This window comes from Pristis pectinata, chromosome 12, assembly GCF_009764475.1.
Source record: "Pristis pectinata isolate sPriPec2 chromosome 12, sPriPec2.1.pri, whole genome shotgun sequence".
Classification (NCBI taxonomy): Eukaryota; Metazoa; Chordata; class Chondrichthyes; order Rhinopristiformes; family Pristidae; genus Pristis; species Pristis pectinata.
Genome location: NC_067416.1, coordinates 21,171,206 through 21,195,690, shown reverse-complemented (window position 1 = coordinate 21,195,690; position 24,485 = coordinate 21,171,206). Strand labels below are relative to the sequence as shown.

The following is a 24,485-nucleotide window of genomic DNA, read 5'->3' as shown; positions in this document are numbered from 1 at the left end:
TTTGTTGATTAAAGAGTCTCCTGCCTAAAGTTGTCCTCCACCCCATCACTTCTGAGATGCTCTTACCTATACCTCCTTACAAATTTCAATTAAGCTCTTGCAATGAGCAGTTGCTTCACGGATACAGAGTTGTGGGATTCCAATCCTTCAGGGTTGTTTAGGAATTTCTGAGATTTAAAAATTCATCTCCAGCTGCAGCAGATAAAAGGGAAAGCCATACTGTAGTACTTTGCAATTGTTGTGTATATCTTTTACAAAAGTGTTGGTGCAGAAATGTTCCCATATGCTTGCCTCGCCATTATGCATCATACCCAACTCCCTTATATTCAAGGCCATTACAGCCATCTGTCTTTGTTTGACACATTTGCAAATGTTCTCTGCCCTCCCTCAATACCCTTCATGCATTGCAAGAGTGGCCTGCTAGTCCCATTAGCATTATGCTAGTCCCATCCCATTATGAAGACAAACAAGACCGTACCGAAATTTGAAACAAAAATCAGAATGGTGGAAGAACTCAGCAGGTCAAGCAGTATCTGTGGAGGCAAAAGGTGTAAGTCAACATTTGGGTTGTGACCCAGCATCAGGTCCTGAGCTTTTCCCAACATTCTGTGTTTTGTTTTTGTTCCTTATAGCAGTAGTTGTGAGGAAGCAGCCAGGGTAGGGTGACTGAGCTTTAGAACAAATATTCATCAAGCAGACATAAGTGTGGACTTCTGAAGTATGGCAAGTGTAACAATTCTAGCTAATTTTTTAGAGGAAACTGGTGAACAAAAAAACGTTTGCTTATGATAGTTGCTTTCTTTGGTAAGCCATTTTGTTTGGCTCAGCACAAGAGATTAGAAGGAGTGAATGGAATTGGATTAGTCTTGTGATATAGTAATTAATTGGGAGGTATGAGAGAGAGAAATGATGAAGAACTCTGGCTGCTACAACAGTTGGTATTGAACAGAACTAGGATCTCATCTTGGATGTTAATAACTTTGGGTGCAGGAATAAGGAATTATGTGTCAATGTGTCAGGCTCTGGGCCTGTACTCACTGAAGTTTAGAAGGATGGGGGATCTCATTGAAACCTACTGAATATTGAAAGGCCTGGATAGAGTGGACGTGGAGAGGATGTTTCCAGTAGTGGGAGAGTCTAGAACAAGAGGGCACTGCCTCTGTCCCTTTAGAATAGAGATGAGGAGGAATTTCTTTAGCCAGAGGGTGGTGAATCTGTGGAATTCATTGTCACAGATGGCTGTGGAGGCCAAGTCATTGGGTATATTTAAAACAGAGGTTGATAGGTTCTTGATTAGTAAGAGTGTCAAAGGTTACAGGGAGAAGGCAGGAGAATGAGGTTGAGAGGGAAAAATAAATCAGCCATGATCGAATGGCAGAGCAGACTCAATGGGCCGAATGGCCTAATTCTGCTCCTATTTCTTATGATATGGTTTACAGATGAATCTAAGGCAGGAGTTGCATGTATATGAGTAGCAAGTTAAATAATTAATGTGTGGATCCAAAAAATTAATCAAAGCTGATGGATTGAGAATTTTTACATTAAACTGTTTGGAATATAAGGAGCATGAACTATGTCCAATCCTTGATTAGGCCCTTTCTAGAGTTTTGGCTGCTGCAATCCAGAAGAAGGGTCTCAGCCCGAAAAGTCAACTGTTTATTTCCCTCCATAGCTGCTGACTGACCTGCTGAGTTCCTCCAGATTCGAGCATCTGCAAAACAAAAACAAAATGTTTGTGTCGCAATTCAGAAGGGGTTGGAAGGCGTACAGTGCATATTTACTGGAATGCTAGCTTTAAAGCATAAATTATGAAGACTGGTTGCATAAACTTCCTTGTGTGTAAATGGTTCAAGTGTAGTCTATTTTTCTCTCTTTTGAAGAGTTTAATATGGTAAAAAGATTGATGGAACAGATTCAGGGAAGCATTGTTGAGAAAATAAAGAATGTGGGGACATATTCTTAGTATTAGATCTTGACCCTGTAAGAGTGAATTCACCAAATGCTTTTCCATACATGCTAACAGGAAAATGGAAAGTCTTCCCTCCAAAAGCCTGTGGTTGTTGGGTCAATGAAATTTTCTCAACTGTAATCAGCAAATTTTTATTGGATGAATGAAATGATGAATATGAATGAAAAACAGATAAAAGTTAGCAGGATTGAACAGTAGAATATGTTCAAGGAGTTGAATTCTGTTTGAATGTTTGTAGTAATGATTCACTAAGGTATATTCAATAAAACATTTGTAAACAGATGATTATTGTCACAAGGTAGAATGGGAAATTCCATCTAGATACCAAAATTAACCTTTATGGATTGTATACTTCATTCTAGCATTAAATCTCCTGATTAAAATATGTCTTACCATAAAGTTCTGTTGTCACTTTAAGAAGTGAATATCTATATCTAAAGAAAATGCAAGTTGAGGGATTTACTTTGTAACATAGCCACATCCTTGCAATACAATTATTTCATTTCAATTTATTCTTTATGGTTGTGATTAGGAAGCCTAATCTCCTTACAGTAGGATTGTGTCCATTTGGGAATGAAGTTAAAGTAATGTCTCTAATTCCATGACAGTTTAATGGTGAGCATGTATGATTATTTGTTGGTGATTTAAGCCAACAGACTGATAAATGTCATGATGACCTGGTATAGTTTGTGCCTGTCCATGATTAATGAGAGTGGGTTTTACAGCAACAAAAGCAAAATATTGCAGACACTGGAAACTAATGTGCATCAACAATTGCTGGTAGTAATCTGTCCGAATCTGTAAGAAAGAAATGGAATTGACATTTTAGATTGAGGAACTTTTATTGGGATTTGAGATCTTTGTTGTCAGTAGCTGAAATTGAAAGCTTTAGTGTTAAATGCAGATGAGCAACAAATTGATTTTTAATTAATGCGGAACATCAATGACTACCAGCTTTCTGAATGTTGATTTGATCTGGTTAACTGATTTTACAGATGTATGATGATTTATTCTGGATGATATGGTAAATAGCATACGCCAGTTAACACATTTCCTGATACTTAGATTCACAACAAAACAATGGTGCACATTTTTCTCATACTGTTTGAACTTTAATGCCCCAGGAATAAAACAAGATTTGCTAAATAAGCTGGCAGAATATTAGCCAACTACTTGAAGTTGAAGCAGATTAGCAGTTTTGTGCTAAATGTGTGAATAGATTTTTATTCAGGTATTCCACTTCGTTCAGTTTCTAGAAGAAAATAACAGCATTGAAGACAGAACTTTTTAGTGGCCTAATGACTGAGGTTATGGCATTCTATCCTTTAAATTATAAGATCTTGAAGCAGTAATGAGCTATTTGTTCCAACATTCATCAAAATCTTGGCTGATCTTCTACCTCAACACAATTTTTCTGCATTATCCCCATATCTCTTGATATCCAGAAATCTATCCATCTCCATTTTGAATGAGCTAGGTGACTGAGCCTCCATTGTATAAACACAGGTAGAGGGAGAAATTTTGTTTTGGTTGCTAGAGCTAACTGAGTGCTGGTTACATTCATCCTCTGAAGTCAATGAAATTAAATGTCAAGGGTGGAGTTGACCCAGCAACTGATGCACTTACACTTGTTAAACATCAGTAATTAAAGTAGCATATTTTACCCTGGTAATATATGCTTCAAATTAATGGTAGAGTATTGCTGGATTGCACTTAAAACATTAATATTATAGATTTCTGAACATTCATGACCAATGAAGTATTAGTTTTAGGAATTGTCAACTGCACCAAGCCATGGTATGAACAGAAAGGATGATCTTTTTGTTCCTTTAGTTGCTTTTTAGCCCCAACTTGCTGGCATAAAGCAAATACAATATATTTTCTCTCTAAGTTTTGTCATGGTGAGATAAGGAGTAAAGCTAAAAGATGAATTGTTGAGAGGAGAAAGAAAAGTGTGGCCATGTGCAGAAATTGAAAATTATTGTGCCAATATTTGATTTTTTTTCTAAAGCTCTGCTGCTACTTTTCAACAGGAAATTTGACAGAGAAACAGGAGGCAGCCATTATAAACAATCCTGCATCAAATACCAGACGTCCCAAAGACAAAAGCCTTGGGCCTATGTTACCAGAAACCAGGAGGATTCTTGAGGAGTTCTACAGACCCTTTAACAAAAAGCTGGCTTTGCTACTTAATGATGATTCTTTCTTATGGGAAAAATAAGTACAGACCAAATTCACAAAGCTGTAAAATATTATCTGTTTTATACTTTATGGTCCTGGAATGTTCAACAGTACATTGCTGGTAGAGTTCAAAAGTTAGTTTTTTAAGTTCATTTTTAAACTCTTACATGAAGACTTTGTTCAAAATTCAACAAATGGTTTGTTTAAAGTTTAACCCCACCTGATAATAATGAGGAACATTTTCCAAATGCCTTCATGTAACCTTTCCATGGAATATTTGGGTTTATAATATTTGACACTGTGATAAATTCAAATTCTTTAGTTTGTGTATTTTTAAAAAAATGTAATCCCCATGTGATTTTAAATATTTTGTGGGAGTTTCAATTACACGTGTGTTTAGTAAAACTGAAATCTTCATGTCTTTTAATATTGCTGCCAAACATAAATAATGAGATTTCAATAATGGTGCCTATTTTAGTCTTCCAGTAACTTATATACCATAATTATAGTTTGCTAATGATTACAAGAGTTCCTATTTTTGTCATTATTCATTTAATCTCTCCCTGTTGTTTTATATATTAGAACTGAAGATTGAGAAGCATCATCTCTAACAACTGTTTTGATAAAACATTAGTTTCTTGTCCTGTTCTTTGCAAGTTTTCAATCAAACAATTAAGTTGTTTTATTTTGGTTGCTTATAGACAGATTGATGATTTAATTATTACATCAATGGTACCAAGATGGAAAAAATTCAGTTTTTCACCAGGATTCTGGTACACAGCAGGCCTATTTCAGTGTGTGTCACTCAGTAGTTGTTATGCACAAAAGCTTGAACTGCATATTATAGAACGAATCTATGACTTACTTTTACTGAGAAGTAATGTTCTGTCCATATTTGCAATGTTAGGAGCAGCAGTGCCCCCTATTGTTAAAAGGTTCCTAATTGGGAAATCCATTCAGTTTAAATCTTCAATACTGGCTCAGATATTTGCATACAAATTTTGTAATGAAACTTCAAACTTCCCTAGAAAGCAGTTTTTTTCTGAAGTTTTGCCTTGTAAGCTCCACAAGGCAAAACTTCAGAGAAAACTTCTTTAATTCTTCTTTAATTCAAAGAATTCTTTAATTCTTTGGGACTCCTGGACACTTTTAGCAATGAGGACCTTTTTTTTTAAACTGGTGAAATGGTTCTTATATTTTTGAGAGTACTAATATTTTTCTAAAATAATTTTTATGTTCAACAAGGTGAGAGTATTGGAACAACTTTCATTCTTGTTATTCAGTCAGCTACCTCCAGGTCAGATATTGTTAATCATTTCTGAAGTAAATCAATCTTTAATTATAGCATAACATTCAGGAGGCTTTATCGTTTTTTTATGCCTATTTAATGTCCTGTTCTCTTTCATTCACCTTAGTTTTGTCTGGAAAATATATAGAAAAAAACAACTGAAGAGGAATTAAAACTAAAACAAAAATTGAGTGAAAATAAATTAAAAATATACAAGAAATAGGAACAAGGTGGGTACTATAGTCCCTACCCTGCCGCACTATTCAGTGAGATCATGACTGATCTGATCTTGGCCTGACTTCCATACTCCTGCCTGTTTCTAACCATGCCTTCCCAATACACCAAAAGTCCAGCTTTCTTGGCTTTGAATATATTCAATGATTTGGCCTCCACAGCTCTCTGGGGTGGAGAACTCCAAAGAGGGACAATCCTCTTATGGTAGGCGGCATGATAGTGTAGCAGTTAGCGGACAGTTCCCACCGCTGTCCGTAAGGAGTTTGTAAGTTCTCCCCATGATTGTGTGGGTTTCCTCCGGGTGCTCCAATTTCCTCCCGCATTCCAAAGGCGTATGGGTTAGTTGGTTAACATGGGTGTAATTGGGCAGCGTGGGCTCATTGGGCTGGAAGGGCCTGTTACCATGCTGTATAAATAAAGTTTTAAAAAAAGAGATTCTTTTTCCCCCTCTTAAAGGTGAACCCCTTATTTTGAAACTATTTCCCGTGGTTCTAGCTTCTCTCATGAGGGGAACCATCCTCTCAGCATCTACCCTATCAACTTACCTCATAATCTTGTACCTTCCATGCTTCAATAAGTTCCCCTCTATTTCTTCTAAACAGGAATGAGTATAGTCCAATCTACTCAACCTTTCTCCGTAAGGCAGTCCTTCCCTCCCAGGAATCAACATAGTAATCCCCTCAACTGTCTCCAGTCCAAATGAACTGACCAAGTACATACAGTACTCTGAGTCTGTGACATTTCATTCCATTTTGAATTAGGCAATACACAAAATATGTTGAACCTAAGTATCAATTGCATTAATACCATTTGTGGACAGCACTTTTATAGATCTCAACATCAGCTTTCTACTTAAATTAGATTTTTAAAGTGAATATGCCTTGTGCTTACAATCACATACCCATCATTAAGATAATGGATAATAAAATGGAAGAGTATGCAGTTGTTATCCTACTTTTGGCAAATAAAGCCTTTGTGTGAATTGAGTCTGTCTTGAATGACAGCGGACCCTGGTAACTTATCTGGACATATTGGCGTTGTTACCCTGAACCAAACATTGATGTATGTTGGTGTTTGAAGAATGTAATTCCTGCTTTCTACCCAAAAACTCCTAGAAACTCTTTAAAAAGATAATCCCAAACACCATTTTTAAAAATTTTCCTATTTAAATATTGAGCAGAAAGATTTGTTCGCATCTTGTCAACTTCACCAACATCACTCTACATAACTTGCAAATTTAAGACCTCTTTGTTAAAATAAATGGGAAGTTTATGAGTTCACCCTAAATTTCAGGGAAAGTTTATTTTTCCAAGTTTTCTCTCAAAAATTAAGTAAGAGTTCATTAGTGGAGAACTAGTTTAAAAATAATTAATCCCTGGTTAACCATAACTGCACTAATAACTTAATAATTCTATCATTAAAATGGTTCCAATTTGGCTCTGGGATAGACCGTTTAGTGACATCTTGTGTTACAGTTTTTATACTCACATTATTTATTGGGTTGAGATCACACAAACTCATTTGTTTATGGCCTTTCAACTGGCAGAGAGGAATTATTAATCTATTGATCAGGTTTGTATTCACTTTCTAAGGTATTTCATGAAAACAGCATGAGCCTCCTTTAAATTACCAAGCAACATTACTGTTATAGTTTGATTTGTTTGTTTTTATTTTTTAGTTCAGTTCCGTAGTGCTTTATTTGGTCATCATCATTTGGTTTTCTGGTGTTAATGGTGATAATTGTCAGCTGTGTTCTTGGGGATTATCCTCCTAGCTACTGTCTCATTCTATACCACCCTGAGCTTACCAATCTTCTTTTACTCCACTCCAACACGTAGAAGGCAGGTCTACTTCTGTTTTCATATCACTGGCTCTATTAGAGAGAGGGAGAGAGAGAGAGAGAGAGAGAGAGAGAGAGAGAGAGTGTTTACTGTGGCAGCCATCAAGTTTATTCAGGATGTTTTAGAATTTAAACCGTATATTGTAAAACACCAACCTTTTCCCCACTTAAGAATTGGCATTTGCCCCATTGAGCACCTGAATTCATTCTAAATGTTAATTTGAAATGACATCAGGACAAGACATAAAGCAGTGAATTATTGTTAGTCTTATTCTATTTTTCTCTATGTTATCTGTTTAGATTTAAAATCTAAAAACTGAACAGGAAGTAATTGAGGACTATTGTGTGATGGTCTGCAGTGTTACACATGCACAAGTGGAGATAAATACTGACAATCCCTGGCCTACAAAAATGTGCTGATCACATTCATGTTACCACATAAACCGCTTTTGCATTATATTTCTTGCATAATTTCAAAACATCAAGCCATTTCTTTCTTCAGTTCCATGTAATTATCCATGTTTTCCATCATAGATTTGATAATTATACAGAATTTTTTTCCACACCAACACAATTAATCTAACAATTAAAGAACATTAAAGTATTTTCATGTGAAATGCAAGCCAGAATGCCTGCCATTTCTCCATGAAAAGCAACAGAAAAATATTTGAAGATGATTCTTGTGCTAATTACTAGAATTCAACTCAGGATTGTGAGTATTTAAGTGGGTATATAAGCCAAATATAGCATGAGAACTGTCTAGCCATATTTCCTTGCAAACTATAGGGTTGGAAATTTATGATCTTTCTTGTGGCCTTTTCCTGTTAGACAAGGAAAGTTGATGAAATAAGGGCTTCAGATTAGATTGCAAACAGATATGTGGGGCATGAGCTTTGGAGTCGTCAGTCTTGTTTGAGAAGGAATGGGACCAAACATGACCCTACTGTTTCAAATTAGGCAAGGTCAAGTATGGGACTGTGGTTTCTTGATCCCAACCTATCAACCAATGAGTGGTCTGATGTGCAATGTGATGTAATATTAGGCAACTAACATGTGAGCCATCAGTTAATGCATGTTGGTTCATGGAACAGATCTCCCCACCAAGAAGTCCAACATTTCTAAACCGATAGGTGCACACCTACTGGTGAGGATACCTGCTGAGGAGAGCTCTCCATGACAATGGATGGCAGGAGCAATGCCAGTGATCACTAATAAGTGCATAGTTAGACTGACACCTTCAATCGATGATCCATGGATGATTAAGACTTGTTTTCCTCAGAATTTATAAAGTCCCAGTTTTTGAAAACAAATTAATCTGTTCCTTTGATGCCTAAAGAAATGCAAATGTTTATATCATTTGTAGTTACACAGAGTAGTTATACAATGCGTATCATGAATTTAGCACAAGTATCAAAGGCTGCACTTACTGTCCTAGGACTAGTAGTGCATGGTGCTGTAAAATTCCTGCTGTTTGTCTAGCTGGGTTCATTCGACCTATTGGGGAATTTCCTTGAAGGAATTTTCTGGACTTGAATTGGAAGAACCCATCCCATTGCAACATCGTGCTCTCCAGAAGAAGGAGAAAGGAGTTGCAGTTGGATGTCCTGGTGGTTGGAGGGCTATTAGTGGTGTCCTGAGCAACACAGTGGCATATCTTGTAGAGCTGTTGCGTTATAGCTCCTGCAACCTGGATTCAATCCTGACCTCTGGTGCTGTCTTTGTGTAGTTCACACTTTCTTGCTTTGACTGTGTAGGGTTCCTCCTAGGGATCCAGCTTGCAAAGACATGCAATTTGGTAGGTTAATTGGCTAATGTAATTTGACCCTAATGTATTGTTGTGTGGTAGAGTTTATGGGGAGGATAAAATAAATGGGATTAGTGTAATGGGTGCTTGATGGTCGGTGTGGATTTGGTGAGCCCAAAGGTCTCTTTTTGTGCTGTATAACTCCATGGCTCTATGAAAACAAATAAGTTGCAGAGTTGACTTATTCCCACATCTTTGTCAGGAATGTTCTTTTGGAACCATCTTATTGCTAAGAGAGATGGTATTCACCTTGCATTTCAGAAAATATGGCCACTCAGTGGGTTCAGCAAGAAGCTGGTACTGAGAATGTTAAGACCTACCTGATCACAGTATTAGCAGAGAATGTACACCCCATTAAGCAATGGAGATGAGCAGTTTGAGCAGCAATCCATTGCGCGTGTAGGCCAGTAATACTGAATGTCTTGGTAGGGTGTATGATATTGTGTGGTTATATTAGAGCTCTGGATAACTTTTTTTCCAGTAGTCGTAATCCCAAATCCAGTATCCCCATCAGCTCCAGAATGAGCATCTCTCTTCAGGATGGTGTAAGGACCCATCTAACACAATTTGAAATATATCAACCTAGTCCCCAAGTCCTGTGCACGTGCCAATGTCACTCACCGTCAAATCATTGAGTTGTAAAACCCAGAAATGGGCCCTTCAGCCCAGCACATCCATAGTGACCTTTTTGCACATCTACACTAATCCCATTTGTCTGCATTAGGAACATTCCTTGTATGCATTCACAATCCTGATGCAGGGTCTTGTCCCAAAACATCAACTATCCCTTTGCCTCCACAGATGCTGTTTGACCCGCTGAGTTCTTTCAACAGTTTGCTTTTGCTCTGTCTATGCCTTGCCTATTTAAGTGTCTGTCTAAATGCCTCTTAAACATAGTAATTGTATCTGATTCCACCACTTCTTTTGGCAGTGTGTTCCAGATGTCAATCACACTCAGCCAAAACCTTACCCCTACCTATCTCTAAGATCCCCTGTAAAACTCCTAACTCTCACCTTAAAACTATGCTGTCTTGTTTTTGATACCTTGTGTTTAATTCTGACCTTCATGTGAGGGCTTTGGTGGCAGGCAGTCCATCTTTTCATCTAGGATATGCTGTGATAGGTAGATGAAGATTAACACAACAGGTCCTCCACCCATTGTTCTGCCACAAACTCACAGCTTTGACATTAGCTGCAGGAAATTTATCATCTGAGTTTCTGGAGGTAATGGACTGTGAAGAAAACTGGACGTGAAACGTGGATACCACAAGGTGAACCTGTCCTGGAAGAAATACCATACTATCTTTGTCAAGGTAGTCCCAAAGGATAATTGACAATTTCCATTGAAAGGAATGGGATAATAGATTACTGACTGATACACGCACAATGCATAAGTAAGTAGTTAATAGCGGGGTAACATTCTCTGAGCATTGAGTATATGTTGAATTATCTGAACTTGTGATAACACATGATGGCACTGCAATTGGTTGCTATTTAATGACAAGGTGCATGTGTCCTCATCCAGTAAGAACAGGATCTGATGTGACAGTGTTGTCCTTCATAGCTTCATGTGTCCAGTGGACTTCTGGGATTCTCCTCTTTCCATGAATTTGTGGAAAGACAATGTAAACAACAACTCATCATTCTGGCATTTTCCCTGAAGTTACGGTGGGAGATCAGAAGAAACCCCTATTGAAAAATATGCCTGAAATCTTGCACATGAAACTGTGTACGTGAAGTGATGAAAGGCTCTTGAATTGCACGTAGATCCAAAGACAAGCAAGAAACAGGAGAAGAAACTGGTGAGGAAGAAATATTGAAATAGTTGAAATCCTGTTAAGCACAAAATCCTGAAGTGAATTGTTTCAAGTCTTGCTGAAGCAAGATTTTGTGACTGAATTAAATAAGACTGTAATATATAGGATCAGAATCAGGCCTTTTGGCCCATCAAGTCTGCAACACCATGAAATCATTGCTGATTTTCTTTTCAACCCCATTAGCCTGCCTTCTCCCCGTAACCCTTAACCCCCTTACCAGTCAAGAACCTATCAATCGTTGCCTTAAGTACACCGTAAATGTTTGATACTACAAGTGATTGGTCAGACTCAGAGTCAGTGCTCATTGGTACATAAAAGGCCATTCAGTCCATGGCCCATTCTGCTATTGAATGCAGCCAATCTGTAGCCTAAATCCTCTCAACTGCGAATCCTTAACATGCTTGATTAGGAAAAGAACCTATCAATATCAGCATTATACTCATGAAGTGACCAGTAACTGGTGCCATTAATTCTAGTGGTTTACAAATGAAAACACAACACATTGAGTGGAAGTCATTAATACAAAAACATAGATACTCACAGCTGTGTACTCTGTGAATTCCTTTCCTCTCCTCACAGAACTCTCCCCTTCTCTTTTAAAAGCTTTTTGATTACTTGCTGGAGTATAAATTCATAGAAGTTGATTGCTTTTCATCTAGTCAAAGTCATAATGGAGAAGTGACTGTGATAAAAAGCACAAGGGGAGCTTCACTGTTTCCACACATCAATAATTACTGCTTGGCTCTTGTAGCAGAGGTAGCGTGGTTCCTTGAAATAGTGACATGCAGTTATGAACGCTTTGAAAATGCTGATACTTGGTGGTTCCAGTTTGTGCTTCCATTCTGTGCACCTGTTCATTGTGATTTTACTGGAAGAAAACCAGATTCTAGAATTTTAAAAGTGGATCTTGAACTTGCAGTTGTTTGAAACTCACAAACCTTAATGATTTACAGGGTGCCATGGGATGCACCTTTTGTTGCTTATAGATTATTGGGGGTTTGATAATATAAGAACATATTTTACTATAGCATATGCTGTATAAAATTATAAATCTATTTTAGCACATACACATATAAATAATGTCAATAAAAACATTGGTGTGTATCAAATTAATATATAACTTCTATTTTAACAATGTTCATTTGCAGTAATATTAATATTTTACATAAGTGTTGCCCATAAACATTTTACTATTATCTCATAAGGCCCATAACATATCACTACTTTCCCAACCAACTTGGCTTTTTCATTGTTAATGGCATTGATAATATTACATCAGTTCCATATTCTGATGGTTGCAACTTAGTTTGAGGCTGTTATAATAATTATATTACCTTCATACAGATAATTATACTACCTATGGGATGTGGTGCAGTTTAAACTTCTTATAATGTTCCTTACTAAAGACACTGTATGACAGTCTAATGTAGTTATTATAAAAAGATAATCTTATCAAATGTAAACCTTAAGAAAGTAGTAATAGATACCTTACCTGAGTTGTGTATCTGAATTTTTGATCTGCATTGTATTGAACAACACATCAAATGTATTTTAGATATGATGTATTTGTTACAAGCTTGTCACCTTGCACAAACCAATAATTAAAGTATATATTTTTCTAATTATCCTATTTTGCAGTAGTTGCATAATATATTGCAAAACAATGTTTAATCACAGCTAAACTCCGTTTATGTGTTCCAAACAGCATTGTAAACATTTCACTGGACAATTAATCGTTGCCTTTAAAAATCATTGACAAGAATCAGCTGTATTAAAATGTACAACATAACAACAATTGATAAGATTAACATGGTTAATTAAACATTGGCTGTTTTACTGATACTGGTGCTATATAAACATTAGTAAAGAAGACAAACCCACTGATGCCTATTTTTTAAAGAGGCATTAGAGAGAATGAAACAGTGAATTAAAAACCACTGGTATCTTTGGCAACTTGCAGGAATCCAGTCCAGACTGAAGATATTAATGTTTCTGTCATTGAACTTTCAGAAGGATTTTCTCAATCTTCCACTGCAAATATGGTGCAAATTTGACAGAAACTACACAGCTAAGATACAAACAAACATGTGCATTATTTGTCTTCTCCCAATCTTCTGTCAGCATTAAGGTGAGAATTTTGGAGAGTTGTGCAGAAATTCCAGATATTTGTCTTTAACTGTAAAGCTGCAACATTAAATGAATTTAGGTGGTCTTAATCTATGTTTCAGTAGCCACACACCTATACCAACCTTAACTTACCAAGGGTGGCACACCGAGACAATAGAAGAAACTATGGTGTAGCATTTGGATGATACCATGCCAGGGAGCCTTCAGTGCTGACACCTTGTTTTATTCAGCTCTCCTTCACGAGTATTTACCCTGAGAATGTCACATTATTTCTTCTTTTAAAACTACCAGATTTATTGGACTAGATAACAGCTTTCAAAGCATCCATTTTTGTATTTATCATTCAACATTTAAGTGCCAACCAAATTTTACTGAGCAGGATTCTTGTGTTTGTAAATCACATTTCCAGTAAACATTGGAACACTATTGCTTTGTATTGTCAATAATAAAGCATTATCCAATTGTTTCACAATTTCTTGTTCTCTTGTGTTGTGGCTTTTAAATGACTGAATACCCCAGAATCCATAAGAATGGGCAGAGGACGGTTAACCATTCATGCCTTATCCATCAGTTACACATCATTGATTAATCTGTGCTGTAATTTCTTGGCCTTTAATTTTTTTGGTATCAAAAATATATTAAGTGTAGCAGCTGCTACCCCGATGTGAAAGCAAGACACTAGTCGGTGGGCTGCAGAACAAAAACTGATTTACTTTCCCGCCTTGCATGGGCCTTTTAAGAGGAATGGTTCCCGCACACTGAAAACGGAAATGACGTATGCACTACGTCATCAAACTTTTCCTGCGCGTGGGTTCTCCCTGTCGCTCGGGGAAGACGAAGACCCAACACCATCTTGGGCCTCGCCGCTCCGACGACACGCGACCCGACCACCGAGCTGGTTCGCTTTCTCAGACGTCGAGACACTACACAACATTAAACTGGGTGCCCCTGTCTTAAGTGATGTGGGCCGGAACACCAAAACATGAGATCAAAGTTGTGAGCAGCGCCCGGACGCAGGAATCAGTCGTGATGTCGGATAGAGGGGTTGCCTCTGGCCACTTCGTGAACCGGTCCACGATGGTAAGGAGGTACCGGGCTCCTCTTGAAACTGGCAGAGGACCAATGAGGTCAACGTGGATGTGGTCGAACCTTCTACAGGTAGGCTCAAACTGCTGTGGCGGGACCTTGGTGTGTCTTTGGATTTTTGATGTCTGGCAGTGCGTACAAGTCCTAGCCCACTCACTGACCTGTTTGCGCAGGCCATGCCAGACGAACTTGCTGGCGACCAGTCGAACAGTTGATCTGATGGACAGATGTGCCAACCCGTGTACCGAGTCGAAAACGTGTTTCTGTCAGGCTGCAGGAACTATAGGGCAGGTTGACCTGTTACGATGTCGCAAAGGAGGGTCTGCTGACCTGGACCAACTAAGAAATCTTGGAGCTGCAGGCCTGAGACTGCAGTTCTGTAGCTGGGCAGCTTGTCGTCGGCTTGCTGTGCGTCAGCCAGGGCCGTGTAGTCAACACCCAGGGACAGGCTGTGGATGGTCGTTCTGGAAAGCGCGTCAGCAACGACATTGTCCTTTCCGGAGACATGTTGGATATCTGTTGTGAGTTCGGAAATGCAGGACAAATGTCGCTGCTGATGAGCTGACCAGGGATCGGAGACCTTGGAGAAGGCAAAGGACAAAGTCTTATGGTCAGTGAAAGCGGTGAAAGGCCTGCCCTCTAAAAAGTACCGGAAATGCCGGACCGCCAGGTACAGTGCTAGAAGTTCCCAATCAAAAGCGCTGTATTTCAGTTCGGGTGGTCTAAGGTGCCTGCTGAAAAATGCCAAGGGTTGCCAACGGCCTTCGATTAGTTGTTCCAGTACTCCACCAACCACGGTGTTGGATACGTCCACTGTGAGGGTGGTTGGGATGTCTGTCCTGGGGTGTAGCAGCATCGCGGCATCTGCCAGGGCGTCCTTGGCCTTAACGAAGGCAGCCGCGGCCTCATCGTTCCAGGCGATGTCCTTGCCCTTGCCAGACATCAGCGAGAACAAAGGGTGCATGATATGGGCTGCTGCAGGGATGAACCGATGGTAAAAGTTGACCATCCTCAGGAATTCCTGCAGGCCTTTGACCGTGTTGGGACAGGCAAAATGGCGGATAGCGTCTACCTTGGCAGATAGCGTCTACCTTGGTGGGTAGGGGTGTTGCTCCTTCGCTGGTGATTCTGTGGCCGAGGAAATCAATAGAGTCAAGTCCGAATTAGCACTTGGCCGGGTTGATAGTGAGGCCAAAATCACGGAGACAGGAGTACAGTTGGCGGAGGTGGGATAGGTGTTCTTGGTGGTCACTGCTGGCGATTAGTATGTCATCTAAGTAAATGAACACCAAGTCCAGGTCTCGGCCTACCGCATCCATCAGCTGCTGGACAATCTGCGCTGCGTTCTTAAGGCCGAACGGCATTCGAAGGAATTCGAAGAGGCCGAATGGAGTGATAAGCGCAGTTTTGGGTACGTTGTCAGGGTGGACCGGGATTTGGTGATATCCCCGGACAAGGTCCACCTTGGAGAAGATGTGGGCCCCGTGTAGGTTCTCCGCGAAGTCCTGAATGTGAGGGATGGGGTAGCGGTCCAGGATGGTGGCGTCATTCAGCCTGCGGTAGTCACCGCAGGGCCTCCACCCGCCAGTGGCTTTGGGGACCATGTGCAGGGGGGAGGCCCAGGGGCTGTCTGACCTGCGAACGATCCCCAGCTCCTCCATGCGGCGGAACTCTTCCTTTGCCAGGCGGGGCTTATCTGGAGGTAGTCGTCGTGCTCGGGCATGAAGGGGTGGCCCTGTGGTAATGATGTGGTGCTGCACCCCGTGTTTGGGCATCGAATTTGTAAACTGAGGTGCCAAAACCGATGGGAACTCAGCTAGGAGCTTGGTGAACTCGTTGCCAGGCGCGGGGCTGGTAGTCTGGCTTCCCCCAGGGGGTAGGTTTGGAAAGTTCTGGAGTGCACTAGCCGCTTCCCTCGCAGGTCGACTAACAGGCTGTGGGCCTGAAGGAAATCGGCTCCCAGGAGTGGCCGGGCGACGGCGGCAAGGGTAAAGTTCCAGGTAAAACGGCTGTCGCTGAATTGTAATTGAACTGTACGGGTACCGAAAGTCCGTATCGTTGTGCCGTTTGTGGCATTGAGTACAGGACCTTGTTGCCTGTTACGAGTGTCACAGCCGGTCGGGGGCAAAATACTGACCTCTGCTCCAGTATCGACGAGGAAATGATGCCCGGACTGCTTGTCCCAAACGAATAGGAGGCTGTGTTGGCGGCCAGCCATCGTAGCCATCAGCGGCAGCTGGCCCTGGCGTTTCCCTGAAACTTGCAGGGTGGGCGACATCGATGGGCCTCCGCACCCCACCTCTGATGGTAGAAACACAGCTGGTTGCCAGTGTCGTCGTCTGTGTTTCTGGGGTGTGGTCGCTTGGTTGCTGGGACTGGTTTAGGTAGGCGTTGGGCTCGCGGCCTGGCAATTTGGCTGACGGACGACCCGCTCTCGCGTTTGGCCTTCCGCAGGACATCTGCCCGGGCAGCTACCTCATGTGGGTTGCTGAAATCGGCGTTGGCCAACAGCAGTTGAATGTCATCGGGTAGTTGTTCAAGGAAGCCCTGTTTGAACATTAGGCAAGGCTTGTGTCCCTCAGCCAAGGCCAGCATCTCGTTCATTAGGGCCGATGGGGATCTGTCCCCCAGGCCGTCAAGATGAAGCAGGTGGGCAGCGCGCTCGTGACCGGAGAGGCCGAAGGTCCGAATAAGAAGGTCTTTGAAAGCCGGGTACTTATCCTCCTCCGGAGGAGACTGGATGAAGTCTCCGACCTGGGCAGTTGTCTCCTGGTCCAGAGAGCTGATGATGTGGTAGTACTTCGTGGAGTCGGAGGTGATCTGCCGAAGCTGGAATTGTGCTTCAGCCTGGTCAAACCAGACGCTGGGCCGAAGCGTCCAAAAGGTGGGCAGCTTGAGTGCCACTGCATTGGCTGCTGCGTTATCGTCCACTGTGCCGGTCCAAAATCCGTTTGGACCGTTGGGTTCACCAATGTAGCGGCTGCTACCGCGATGTGAAAGCAAGACACTAGTCGGTGGGCTGCAGAGCAAAAACTGATTTATTTTCCCGCCTTGCGCGGGCCTTTTAAGAGGAATGGTTCCCGCCCACCAAAAACGGAAATGACATATGCGCTACGTCATCAAACTTTTCCCGTGCGGGGGTTCTCCCCGTCGCTCGGGGAAGACGAAGGCCCAACGCCACCTTGGGCCTTGCTGCTCCGACGACGCGCGACCCGACCACCGAGCCGGTTTGCTTGCTCGGACGGTGAGTCGCTACACAAGGTAAAAATATAACAACATACCCTGCTTCAATTGCAGTTTGTGAACGAGAGTTCCAAATTTCTACCGTTGTGTGGGTAGAAATATTTCTTTAGTTCACTCCTGTAAGTTCTGTCTCTAGTTTTTTTTAACCTACAAGTGAAAGGGCCAGAATCACTTATTGGGTGAAACTATTGCAGATCTTGCTGCATATTTGTAATGTATTACTGAACATAGCAGGTATGGTACAAATTTGGAGGAGATATTGTGGGATAACAAAATTTGTGCAGGCTCAAAAGAGGCTGCTCGGTATAACTGAACTTCAAGCAGATGTTTGCTTTTACCCAAGCAATGGAGACAGATGTCAAGCAAGCAGGGGATTCGCAACATCACTCAGCAAAGGCTCAAAGTGTTAACAAGTTGGGGCCTAGCTCTTCCAAGGAAAAGGGGAGTAATTATCATTGTGGTGACAAGCAGCAACAGGCTAATGAGTGCAGACAAAAAAAGTCTGTCTGCAGTAATTGTGGGATAAAGGGACATCTGGCATCAGTTTGAAGCTGAAACTTCTCTTCCTTTCACTCACTAATATACTGGTGATAGCTGGGCATTTATGCTTACAAAGTGCTTTATCAAACAAAAGAACATACGGGAGTCATGTAATATTTCTTATTTGTGTGCCATCTATCACAGAGGCAGGCAGCTTCTTCCTATAGACAACCAGAGACTCTGGAATACTCTATTCTAAACATTGCTGCATGGGACTTCGGAGCAGATAAGTTTTTTCTTTTTCTTTTTTTTTAATAGGGTTTTTGTTATAAGGGTTAGATTTTATAAGGTTCTTCTCTAAGTTGTTTTATAAGTTTTTAATCGGGAATAGTGGGAGCTGGACTGCGCAGGCACGTGATGTCAGCAGGTAAGGCGCGGGCAGTTTAAAAAGCGGGTAGAGAAATAAAAACTTCGGAGGCTTTGTGGGTTTCACCAGAGGACATCGGGACTTTGGAGCAGATAAATTTTTTTCTTTTTTTTAATAGGGTTTTTATTATAAGGGTTAGATTTTATAAGGTTCTTTTTTAAGTTGTTTTATAAGTTTTTAATCGGGAATAGTGGGGGCTGGACTGCGCAGGCACGTGACGTCAGCAGGTAAGGCGCGGGCAGTTTAAAAAGCGGGTAGAGAAATAATAACTTCGGAGGCTTTGTGGGTTTCACCAGAGGACATCGGGACTTTGGAGCAGATAAATTTTTTTCTTTTTTTTAATAGGGTTTTTATTATAAGGGTTAGATTTTATAAGGTTCTTTTTAAGTTGTTTTATAAGTTTTTAATCGGGAATAGTAGGGGCTGGACTGCGCAGGCACGTGACGTCAGCAGGTAAGGCGCGGGCAGTTTAAAAAGCAAACCGCCATATCCAGCGGGCAGTGTCAGAGCGGGCAGCGGAGTGAGAGGGAGCAGAGTGGTCGGGCTTTGGCTTAAGGGGCTTAGACGTAAAGGGGCAAGGCAGGTGAGTAGCTGGTAGGTAGGTAAAGGTAAGGTTTACCTGTTATGTTATAAATTTTTAAGTAGAAAAACTAGGGGGAAAAAAGAATTAGTTCAGATGGAGGACATGGTGGTGTGCTGCAGCTGCTTGATGTGGGAGCTAGTGGACCTTGCTGCGGTCCACGACGGCCACATCTGCAGTAAGTGCTTGAGGCTGGAGGAACTTCAGCTCACAATCGATGAGCTGGAGTTGCAGCTTCAAACACTGCGCAGCATCAGGGAGGGGGAGAGTTTTGTAGATACTGTACATAAGGAGACGGTCACCCCCCCACCCCCACCCCTTAGTGCAGGTACTACTGGAGTCCAGGAAGTAGATAGAATGGTGACTGTCAGGGGAGGGAAAGGGAAAAAGAAAACGAACAGGCAGATAGAGCAGAGGACCCCGGAGGCTGTTCCCCTCAGTAACAGGTTTTTAGCTTTGGAGGCTGTTGAGGGAGATGACCTGCCGGGGACTAGCAGCAGTAGCCAGGTCTATGGCACTGGGACTGGTCCTGCTGCTCAAAAGGGAAGGGAGGAGAAGAGGAAGGCAGTAGTGATAGGGGACTTGATAGTTAGGGAAACAGATAGGAGGTTCTGTGGCAGTGAGCATGAATCCCGGATGGTATGTTGCCTCCCAGGTGCCAGGGTCCGGGATGTCTCTGATCACGTCCACAGGATTCTAGAGCGGGAGGGGGAACAGCCAGAATTCGTGGTTCATGTTGGTACCTACGACATAGGTGGGAAGAGGGATGTCCTGAAAAGTGAGTTTAGCGAGCTAGACAGAAGGCTGAAGAACAGAACCTTGAGGGTAGCGATCTCAGGATTGCTGCCAGTGCCACATGATAGTGAAGGTAGGAATAGGAGGAGATGGCAAATAATTGCGTGGCTGAGAAGTTGGTGCAGGAGGAAGGGTTTTAGATTTTTGGATCATTGGGATCTCTTCTCGGGAAGGTGGGACCTGTACAGAGAGGACAGGTTACACCCGAACCTGACAGGGGCCAATATTCTTGCGGCCAAGTTTGCTAGGGTGTTTCAGGAGGGTTTAAACTAGATTGCGAGGGGGAAGGGAACCGGAGGAGTAGGTCAGAGGAAGAAGGGGATGGGGAAAAGTCAGATCTGACAGGTAGAGAGGCTTTGAGGAAGGAGAAGCAGAGTATGGGGTATAAAAGTAGTAAGATGGATGGGCTAAAGTGCATTTACTTAAATGCCAGAAGCATCAGGAATAAGGGAGATGAACTGAGAGCTTGGATAAGTACATGGGACTATGATATTGTGGGTATTACAGAGACATGGCTGACATCAGGGCAGGAATGGATATTGAATATTCCTGGTTTTCAATGTTTTAAAAGGGATAGGGAGGGGGAAGAAGGGTGGCGGTACTGGTCAGGGACACTGTTACAGCTGCAGAAGGGGTAGATAATGTAGAAGGATCCTCTCCAGAGTCAATATGGGTGGAAGTTAGGAACAAGAAAGGGGCAGTTACCCTCCTGGGAGTATTCTATAGGCCCCCCAGTAGCAGTAGGGATACTGAGGAGCAGATTGGGAGGCAGTTTTTGGAAAGATGCGAAAATAACAGGGTTATTATAATGGGAGACTTCAACTTTCCAAACATTGATTGGCACCTACTTAGTGCCAAGGGTTTAGATGGGGCGCAGTTTGTTAAGTGTGTCCAGGATGGATTCCTGACACAGTATGTTGACAGGCCGACTAGAAGGAATGCCATATTAGATCTAGTTTTAGGTAATGAACCGGGACAGGTGACAGATCTATCGGTGGGTGAGCATTTGGGGGACAGTGACTATTGCTCCATAACCTTTAGAATTGTCACAGACAGGGATAGGAGCAAAGAGGATGGGAAGATATTTAATTGGGGAAAGGCGAATTATGAGGCTTTAATGCGAGAACTTGGGAGTGTAAATTGGGATGACATTTTTGAAGGGAAATGTACTATGGAGATGTGGTCAATGTTCAGGGATCTTTTGCAGGATGTTAGGGATAAATTTGTCCCGATGAGGCAGAGAAGGAACGGTAGGGTGAAGGAACCGTGGGTGATGAGAGAGGTGGAACAACTAGTTAGGAAGAAGGTGGCAGCATACATAAGGTGTAAGCAGCAAGGATCGGACAGGGCACGTGAGGAATATAGAGTAGCAAGGAAGGAACTTAAGAAAGGGCTGAGGAAAGTGAGAAGGGGACATGGAAAGGCTTTGGCGAGTAGGTTTAAAGAGAATCCCAAGGCTTTTTCCTCATACATGAAAAGCAGAAGGATGGCTAGAGTAAAGGTAGGTCTGATTAAAGACAAAGGTGGGAGGATGTGCCTGGAAGCTGTGGAAGTGGGTGAGGTTCTCAATGAATACTTCTCTTCAGTATTCACCAAGGAGAGGGGTCTTGATGATGCTGAGGACAGTGTTGGTGACGGTAATGTTCTAGAGTATGTAGATATTAAGAGAGAGGATGTGTTGGAGTTATTAAAAAATATTAGAACAGATAAGTCCCCGGGGCCTGACGTAATATTCCCCAGGCTGCTTCGTGAGGTGAGGGAGGAGATTGCTGAACCGTTGGTTAAGCTCTTTGAGTCCTCGTTGTCCACTGGGATGGTACCGGAGGATTGGAGGGTGGCAAATGTTGTCCCCTTATTCAATAAAGGTAGTAGGGATAGTCCAGGGATTACAGGCTGGTGAGCCTTACGTCTGTGGTGGGTAAGCTGTTGGAAAGGATTCTAAGAACTAGGATCTATGAGCATTTAGAGAATCATGGACTGATTAGGGACAGCCTGCATGGCTTTGTGAAGGGAAGATCTTGCCTCACAAGCCTGATAGGGTTCTTTGAGGAAGTGTCCAGGAAGATTGATGAGGGTAGTGTAGTGGATGTGGTCTACGTAGATTTTAGTAAGGCGTTTGACAAGGTTCCGCATGGTCGGCTTCTTCAGAAGGTCAGAGGCCAAGGGATCCAGGGAGGCTTGGCCTTGTGGATTCAGAATTGGCTTGCCTGTAGAAAGCAGAGGGTTGTGGTGGAGGGAGGGCATTCAGATTGGAGGGCTGTGACTAGTGGTGTCCCACAGGGATCGGTTCTGGGACCTCTACTTTTTGTGATATTTATTAATGACTTAGCTGAGGGGGTGGAAGGCTGGGTTAGCAAGTTTGCAGATGACACAAAGATTGGTGGTGTTGTGGATAGTGTGGAGGGCTGTCGAAGCTTGCAGAGGGATATCGATGGGATGCAGAGCTGGGTTGAGAGGTAGCAGATGGAGTTCAATCCAGAGAAGTGTGAGGTAGTACACTTTGGAAGGACAAACTCCAAGGCAGTAACGGCAGGCAAATGGCTGGATTCTGGGCAGTGTGGAGGAGCAGATGGATCTGGGGGTTCATATCCACAGATCACTGAAAGTCACTTCACAGGTAGATAGGGTAGTTGAGAAAGCCTATGGGATGTTAGCTTTCATAAATTGGGGGATCGAGTTTAAGAGCCGTGAAGTGATGATGTAGCTTTACAAAACCCTGGTTAGGCCACACTTAGAGTACTGTGTCCAGTTCTGGTTGCCTCATTATAGGAAGGATGTGGAGGTGTTGGAAAGGGTGCAGAGGAGATTTACCAGGATGCTGCCTGGATTAGAGAGTATGGATTACGAGGAGAGACTAAAGGAGCTAGGGCTGTTCTCATTGGAGAGAAGGAGGATGAGGGGAGACATGATAGAGGTATACAAGATATTGAGAGGAATAGATAGAGTGGACAGCCAGCGCCTCTTTCCCAGGGCACCAATGCTCAAAACAAGAGGACATGGCTTTAAGGTAATGGGTGGGAAGTTCAAGGGAGATGTCAGTGGGAGGTTTTTCACCCAGAGAGTCATTGGTGCATGGAGTGGGCTGCCTGGGGTGGTGGTGGAGGATGATACATTGGACAAGTTCAAAAGATTGTTAGATAAGCATATGGAGGAATTTAAGATAGAGGGATATGTGGGAGGAAGGGGTTAGGTAGTCTTAGGTGTGGTTTGAAGGGGGGCACAACATGGTGGGCCGAAGGGCCTGTATTGTGCTGTATTGTTCTGTGGTTCTAAGGTTCTATATATATATATAAGTGCATATGATACAAAGAGCAGTTGGTCATCTGGTACAATTTGTAAAGTGGCACCAATCAGTATTACATATTCTATATATGATCCAGAAACAAAGCAAGATCATGTCTAACTCAAGTAACTGAGCACTGTGAAGCCTATTGGGAAGAATAGTGAAGGCTATCCAGTAGGTGAGAAAGGAGGTGATCAAAGTGTGTTGGGCACACAATGTCAAAAGTCCACTGAACTATTTTGCATAAGGATACATGGGAAAGGAGAGAGTGTGAATGGAAATTGAGACTGGAGTTGCAGTATTTTGATGTGTGAGCAGGTTTTTCCACTGACATTAGCCTGGTCCTATGGTAAAGTTCAAGGAATCATCTGCTGCCCTTTACACATACACTGGGGAAAGTTTCAAGATGATAGGGTGTGGGTGGTGACAAGGGGGGATGGTGTAAATGAACGAAGCTCCCTCTTCAGATTGTCCCAGGGAAAACTGGCTTTAAAAGATGAGACTAGGTTGGGGAGAGACAAGGAGCATGAAGAAACTGTGTGTTTTGACTGTACCTGACAAGGTGTTTTGTGATTCATTCCTGCTCTTGGATTCCTGTCAAAGTAGTTAGAGTTTCAGGTATTCTAGATAACTGCTGAGTTCATGAAGAAAATTAGATTGTCAGTTTCTGGTTCTCAGTCTTTGTCCTGTAGCTACTCTCTGCTTACAGTCATAACCTGGTGGGGAGATGATCTTCCGTGGACCAATGATCTCTTTCTTTGGGAGTCAGGTGTACTTCATCCATGGTCGGATGTTCTCTATTTTTTGGAAGTAGGGTTCACCTTCTACGGACTGATGCTCTCTCTGTCTGTGAGAAAGGTTCGTTTTCTCCCTGGACTGATGTTCTTTTCCCTTTGTCGTGATCGCCAGTATTTGCTTAGAGTGACACTCCATTTCATTTACTTCATTATCCATGGCTGCAGTTGTTTTTTGATCTCCACCAAGTTCAAGTTTATTGTCATAGGCAGACGTACCCAGGGTATAAATGCCATGAAAATTAGCTTTTTTGCAGCAGCAGTACAGTACATTACAAACATGACTGACATAAGTTAACAATGACAAACATAAGTTAACCAGCCATTGCCTCAGCAATATGGTGGGCAGTGCGATTGTCCTCTCCCTCATGGGTCTTTCCTGGGAGGAAAGGTGATTCAACAACTGCATATTGATAAAGCTCTTCATGACAAGTGCTCTCTGTATCCCAACACGTATCCAAGCCAAGTGACGATGATCACTGTAGCCAACAGCACCCACTTGTGAATTCAGAGACAGGGTGGGAGGTGGCAGTTTAT

At 42.2% G+C, this 24,485-nt stretch overlaps 1 protein-coding gene across 1 annotated transcript in view; it reads left to right on the top strand.

Annotated features, from left to right (window-relative positions):
* The window catches only part of LOC127576804 (carbohydrate sulfotransferase 15-like), a 73,289-nt gene extending 59,636 nt beyond the window's left edge, over positions 1-13,653 (top strand). Inside the window, exon 8 of the mRNA XM_052027568.1 lies at positions 4,003-13,653. Within this exon, the coding sequence (XP_051883528.1) occupies positions 4,003-4,190 (188 nt within the window). The 3' untranslated portion in view covers positions 4,191-13,653. The remainder of the gene's footprint in view (positions 1-4,002) is intronic.
* Positions 13,654-24,485: the final 10,832 nt, after the last annotated feature.